Genomic DNA, 7126 nt, shown 5'->3' with positions numbered 1-7126 from the left:
GATCCTCAAAGAATAAAAACTAGTGTAGATTTTATAAGAGACTTACCTGTATAAATAATGATCTTCAACATGCCATGCAAACAAGCTAAAGAGCATTCCAATGTAAAGCATTGGGTCACTCACCCCCTGCACCAACCAGAATGGGATTTTAGCTGGAACTGCTAAGAACATGATTCATATTCACTAGGATTAGACAAACTAACAAGGCTTACCGGAATTGGAGCTTCAAGTAGGCACAAAACAGATTTTGGAAGCCTCGAAATATCTTGCATGCACCTGAAGAGAGACAAGGTATCAGTAGTCACATGTAGAAGAAGTTATAGACTTGTGGCATATGCTCTCGCACATTATAACCACATTGCTTGAATCACATATTAAAACTTAATTAAATTGACCTGTAAGTTCCACTTGCTGGTTCCTAGTTGATCATTTGTTGATCTCGAGAAGGCACTCCCTTCAACATCATAGGCATACTCAACAAAGTCTTCTTTCTGTGAATTTATCTCAAGCTAGAACTCTCGTTCAACAAATTTGGTAGGCAAGCTTACCGAAATACAAAATTTATGAGCAAAAAGCTTGTTTGCTATTTTCTCAAATTCACGGAAGGAGTATTTTCTAAAAAACAACACTGCCATATCAAAAATTGCACGATACATGACTACCATAATTTAAGAATTAAACCTTGTCTATTTCAAAAAACATGTATATAGCTAATATTCCTACCTTCCACTCATATAGTACTTAATTTGTTCTTCAGTATCCCATACTAGACTAATCTTATAGAGGAATCCCAAGAATAAATCATACCCTCAACTTGTCTTAAGCTTGTTTTGGGTAATTTATTTTATATCAAACTCATTGGCCATTCGCTAGTCTATGAATCAGCTTCCCAATCATGATAATAAAGTTTGAAAGAATACGTATTGCTACCCATGATATCAAAGAAAAAAGGAAACTAGAAATCACATATAAGAAGCACTTCTCATGTTCTATAGCTATCTTAGATCTATGCTAAATTGGTGGGTGTTGAACCTGGAAATGACCATTCTAGAAAAGAAGATCAGATAAAAGTTGAGAAAACCCTTTTCTTATTTTATACAATAAAATTTATAATACAGAGGTTTTATTTGGTGTAGCCTATTTCCAGCACCAAGTACAATGTGTAAACGTTGTATGATTAATAATATTAAGATTAATACAGGGAGTTGGGGACTTACCAGTTCATTCCATTAGTATTGAAATAATTTGAGGGTACTGATCAAATAAGCAATCATAAAAGTTTTTTTTATTGGTTGTAAGTTGTTTGAAATTCCAGACATAAGTGTAAATGGAATGCCTTGAATAAAGCTAATTATAGGGATTGAGAGAGAGGTATCATATTTCAATCTTATCAATAGTGGATCCCAAAGCTAGTAGTGTTGAAACGAAAAACCCTAAACTAGATTGCTAGTTCATCTGTGTATAGATTGTTTCAAAAGCCACACAAAGTGTTAAAGGGCACATTGTAGAATTAAGTTAAATACAAGGTATTAAAGACTAAAGATTACAAACAATGTTTTATTATAACTGGAGGGAAATTACCTTTGATTGAAATATTATAGTGTGATATTTGAATTTGATAGAAGTAATTCTCCTCTCCCATTTGATAGTTGTACTACCTGAAAATATTTCTAATAATCATAGAGGCCCTACTATATCTAATCATTTTGTATTCAAAAAGCTCACAGCCTTCAAGAACATTGGGATCTATAACAGCATCATCAAAACAAGGTTTTGCAAATCAGAGAGATGACAGTCCTATCAAACAAGATAAGTGTTTTAGTGATGAAGTTTCTTCAAGGCCAACTTAAAGATAATGTAAATCATAGTTCAAAGGCAGTATAATGATCAAAGATAATATTGTCATTGCAAATACAAAAGGCAGTCCCACAACCTATGGACCTAATCATAGTCTTTACTATCATGAAAGCAATGAAGACAATGTTATCCAAAGCTATCCAAAGGTAGATCACTGTCTAGATCAGTGGGATGGGCCATGATATAGTGACTATCTTAAAGAGAAAGGGCATGATAGATCAGTCTCAGACCTTTTGAGAAGACAGTAATAAATAACCTCAAAGAATACTCAAGGTTCAACTAATAACATACACCCAAATCAAAGTCACGGAGCTTGAAGAGCAAAAATTCATCATTCAAGCTTTTGGACAGGGACTGGGGCCAAAGTCTTGGACCTACAGGGTACTTTACAGCTGGGAGGGCAGATTCATCCATAGGATTGTCACAGGCATATTATGTACATTTGAGAAAAGCCCATGAGCATATACAAATTCATTGAGGTAGATGCTACAACTAAGCATCCAGTTCTCCACAATCGATCACTGCGTGCATCAACTACAAGACAAGCCAATGGGAATGGAATACGTAAAGAAAAAATAGGATTATTGTTCATGGTCACAGTAATAATATGTATAAATCAAACGAAAAAACCTATCATTGGTGCGTGATGATATACTCAAATTTTGTAGATCCATTTTCGTTAAGCCTAAGACACATAACCAATGGAGTGTATAAAGATTTCAATTTAAGTAGTCATAACGTGATTTCATCATTTAAGGTAGCGACTTCTTTATTGTCATGGGCAGTGATTCCTAGAAGGGATACATGTATTTACAAACAATATTAGGAAACCATCGATTGGTTTTGAAGGAGCAGCGATTAGTCAAGGAAGGACGCTTTCATTTATGAGAAGTTGTATACCTTTTTAAAGTTGTGACTCTTCATCCCTTCATGGGGATTATTTTGTTTTGTATATATAAATTCAGATTGGAAGTGCTCTTAAAAGTTGGGAATCAGAAAGGGAAGGGTGGCATATAGCTCACTAATTATAAGGCTAGCTTTAAATTACATATATTAAGCAACATATTAAGTCTAGAGAATGTTAGTCAATTCTGAGTGTTTAACACTTTTAAGTCTAAAATTGTATTCTTAGTGTGACCACACACATTAAGCACCATATTAAGCTTAGAAAATGTCAGTCAACTCAGAATGTTTAACATTTTTAAACCTAAAAGTGTAAGCTTAATGTGTGTGGTTTAAGCTGTTCCCAATTACAAGGCTATAGTATGCATAAATTCAAAGTCAATATTAGAATACAATGCCAAGAGAACTCAGCAAGAGCATAAGGTTATAATCTGAAACAACTTTTGGATTGAGGCACAACCTCTTATATATTCAAACACATGATCTTAAAGTAATAGTTTAGAAAAAGCGAATCACATCTATTTGTCAATCTCCCATTTTCAGATTAGTAATCAAATCAATATCAAGGACATGACATCATTATTCCTGACATAATACCCTTTTCTATAAATATGTGTTCCGTAATCAGGACTATTGTTAAGCAGTCCAGTTAGAATTGTTCTTTAAATAAAACAAATGTGTATAATAGAATTCTACATCAATTTATATATTCCTTTAAAAGCTAATGGTTCTTGGGTATATTTGAAGTCTTAATCTATAAATTTGAAGGCAAAAGTTAAGTGTCTCAAAAAGGGACATTACATATGTATATCTAAAGTAGAAGAATTTGCAATAAAAATATAGTGATTATAATATATCTTTTTTAATGGGTAATGGTTCAAAGCCGATAAAGTGTACATACCCTAACCCTTTGTGGAATTTGAACTTGTAACCTCTCTTCCATAACAGAGGTCAACTCAAGTTGTACATGGTAAATATGATTATTATTTATGACATAAATATGTCTTTTTTAGTACTAATGACTATGTGTACAAATATGAATATATTGTTATAAATATTCAATGAATAAATTGTGAGGCATTTTAATTGCATCATATCTAAATATGTCTATTTTAAAATTTATTGTAAATCTAATTTCAATATACGTGATTCATGTATTTTGTGCATAAATACTATAGTGGAGATAAAATGTACAGGGTAAATATGCACACCTTACTTTTGACATGGTCATAAAATTAATGTTTTAGATTGTTTTGTGTATAAACTCATCCTAATTTACACCATCCCTTTCATTATTATTCTCAATATAAGATGAAATGATCCACTTATTTAACAATGGATCTAATTATTCACGTTTAGTACCTAGATTCAAATTAATAGACTTTTATTTCACCATTTCATGCCAACAATGCGATGATATATAGTCAAAAACAATTATATTGTACAAAGACTCTTCTACTTAAAAAAAAAATTAACAATTGAAACTCTTAAGACTCCATCATAATCTTTTTGACAATATTTTTAAATTTAAATAAGCTTTTAGTTCTTAGAAAGTACATCCATTAACAATTAATCAATTTACGATCATATTGGCCTCGAGTGGATAGGAGTTGTCTGTTGGATAGAGACTGATTAATTAAATTCAAACGGGCATCGAGGATAGACATTGCCTCTTGGATAGAAACTGGCGCAACGTCATCGCTGTTTTTAATAGCAACTAAAAGAGAACCTGTCCAAAAGGTCGTCGTGGTTTTCAATACAAGGGATTTAAAAGATATTAAAAAGTTAAACTTCACTGTTTCCGAATCCCTGTGAAGTAAAAGTAATCTCAATTTTTTGGTCGGTAAATTGATCGGTTTAATTCACACATTAAGTTTTGATTTCTAATTTAAAAAATTGTTAAACCTTAAAATAAGGTTTGATTTCTAATTTAAAAAATTGTTAAAATAAGGTTTGATTTTTTTGGGTCAAATATATGAAACTTTTATTATACATTGATATATTTTTCCAAAATTTGGCTGAAATTGTACAGATGACATATACCTTGAGCAAGAAAATGGGCTTATCGTGGAGTTTGAATTTTCATTCATTTCCGCGTTTTGTATACAATTTACATAACCGTCAACAGCACAATGCCGAACTGAAGAAATCAATCATGAACAGGCAGGTGCTTGTTCATTTCGCCTTCTCATTCTGCTGCCCCACGACGATGAATTATAACCAGATCTCCTTTTTATCAACTCCATTATCTGACCTTCCCACACATAATCGCAGGTCTCTATTCTTTCTCCTCGCTGGTTGATTTCCATCCCGTTTTGCAGTGTCCAATCGTAATCCTGACGGAGCAGAGGATCCGACAAAGTCTCATGAGCCTCCTGGACTTGAAGAAATAATCTGCTACACTCTTCTTTCTCTGCAGCTGGGCAGACGTCAGGATGGTATTTAAGAGCCATCCGACGATATGCGCTCTTTATGTCACGCACACTCACACTAGGAGAGATACAGAGAACATCATACAATGAAGAAGAAGAAGAAAAATTGGTGGCATAATGACAGTGAATTGATCTAATAGCAGTAGCCGTTTTAAGGGCAGACTGCTTTGATCTGGCTCCAATTGTTACCCTCGAAATTCTAGCAGTAGCAGCCTTCGCCATTAGATGTACCCCGTGGTAACCTCCAACTGATGCATTCAACTCCATCAAAGCTGCTTGACTAGAGAGTCCTTGAGATTGATTACCAGAAAGAATCTTGAATGAGAAGTGAGCTAAAGCTTCACGATTATCAGTAGAAGAGAAGGGATAATATTGAAGATATATGTCCTTGCTAAAGACCATATATAATAGGCTTTGAGACCCACATTTTGGGGTTTTCAAGAGTGACACGTAATGGATTCTAGAAAGACACAGCGATTGCCGCCGGACCGGGAGACGTTGAATTGAGGCGTAGATAAGCCGCCTGTGGGTCCGGGAACGTTGTTTTACTTGAAGTAGAAAAAAAGCTTCACGATTATCAGTAGAAGAGAAGGGATACGATTGAAGATATATGGCCTTGCTAAAGACCATATATAATAGGCTTTGAGACCCACATTTTAGGGTTTCCAAGAATGAGATGTAATGGATTCTAGAAAGACACAGCGAGTGCCGCCGGACCGGGAGACGTTGAATTGAGGCGTAGATAAGCCGCCTGTGGGTCCGGGGACGTTGTTTTACTTGAAGTAGAAAAAAAGCTTCACGATTATCAGTAGAAGAGAAGGGATACGATTGAAGATATATGGCCTTGCTAAAGACAATATATAATAGGCTTTGAGACCCACATTTTAGGGTTTCCAAGAATGAGACGTAATGGATTCTAGAAAGACACAGCGATTGCCGCCAGACCGGGAGACGTTGAATTGAGGCGTAGATAAGCCGCCTGTGGGTCTGGGGACGTTGTTTTACTTGAAGTAGAAAAACAGGCATTCTAGAATATATACAGTTTGTGATGCCTATGGTTTTAATTTTCTGATTGCAGATTCTTACCATTGATTAAACTAGCGGTTGGACCTGAGAAAGATTTTATCAGATGAACATGAAGAACATCATGTCTGAAAATGCACCTATATCATATCGAACTCTTATGCAAAACTGTATTAATGGTCATTTCCAGTCTGCTTAGAGAAACGATCAATTAGATCGCTTCTCTTACAGTTACATAATTAGATGTTCTGAAATCTCTTTGCATTATCATCTTGTTCTTCGTAAATCTCAATCATGAAAGTGTAGGAATATACAACAATTGGGATAAGTAGGAACGATCCTGGATTCATTTCCTATTTGTTTTGGATTTAGTTTGCTTATCATTTTGGATATAGTTTGCTTTCTTTCTTTATTTACAAGCTAATCAATAGTATGTATATTTCTAATAAAAGTTTAGTATAAATTTTAAGATTGAAATTATATTTTAAAAAAATCATTTTGTAAAGTTTTTTGAGTTTTAAAAGTCAAAATTGAAATTAAATTCATTCTATTTTCTAATTAGTTATTATAAGTCAATTAAAACTTAAAAAGTAAATTCATCGTTAACACAAATTTTTATTGTCAAAATAATCTCTAATAATAGTCAATAGTTTGGTTTCTCATTATAAATAAATAGTATGTATATTTCTAATAAAAGTTTAGTATAAATTTTAAGATTGAAATTACATTTAATAAAAATTCTTTTATAAACCACTGTACAATAACTATGAATCGTTAAACTTTGAACTTTCTTTAAAATGATATCCTCTCTAAAATTCACTAGAATAGCTTAGCACAAGTTTTATTAAACTATTAATTGATTTGAAATATTATAGTATTTCATTCAACTTTATTGCAATTCACTAGAATAG

At 33.3% G+C, this 7126-nt stretch overlaps 1 protein-coding gene across 1 annotated transcript; it reads right to left on the bottom strand.

Annotated features, from left to right (window-relative positions):
* Window positions 1-4804: 4804 nt before the first annotated feature.
* On the bottom strand, window positions 4805-6218 carry LOC131876012 (uncharacterized). Its single transcript, XM_059220768.1, has one exon. It carries the CDS (start codon window positions 6216-6218, stop codon window positions 4914-4916), a length of 1305 nt encoding a protein of 434 aa, XP_059076751.1. The 3' UTR covers window positions 4805-4913.
* Between the last annotated feature and the right edge of the window lie 908 nt (window positions 6219-7126).

This window comes from Cryptomeria japonica, chromosome 5 (genome assembly GCF_030272615.1).
Source record: "Cryptomeria japonica chromosome 5, Sugi_1.0, whole genome shotgun sequence".
NCBI lineage: Eukaryota > Viridiplantae > Streptophyta > Pinopsida > Cupressales > Cupressaceae > Cryptomeria > Cryptomeria japonica.
This window is presented reverse-complemented; position numbering and strand designations above follow the sequence as displayed.

Bases quoted from the DNA above. Each gene is read 5' to 3' on its own strand.
- LOC131876012 (XM_059220768.1), bottom strand. From the start codon at position 6,218: ATGCCTGTTTTTCTACTTCAAGTAAAACAACGTCCCCAGACCCACAGG.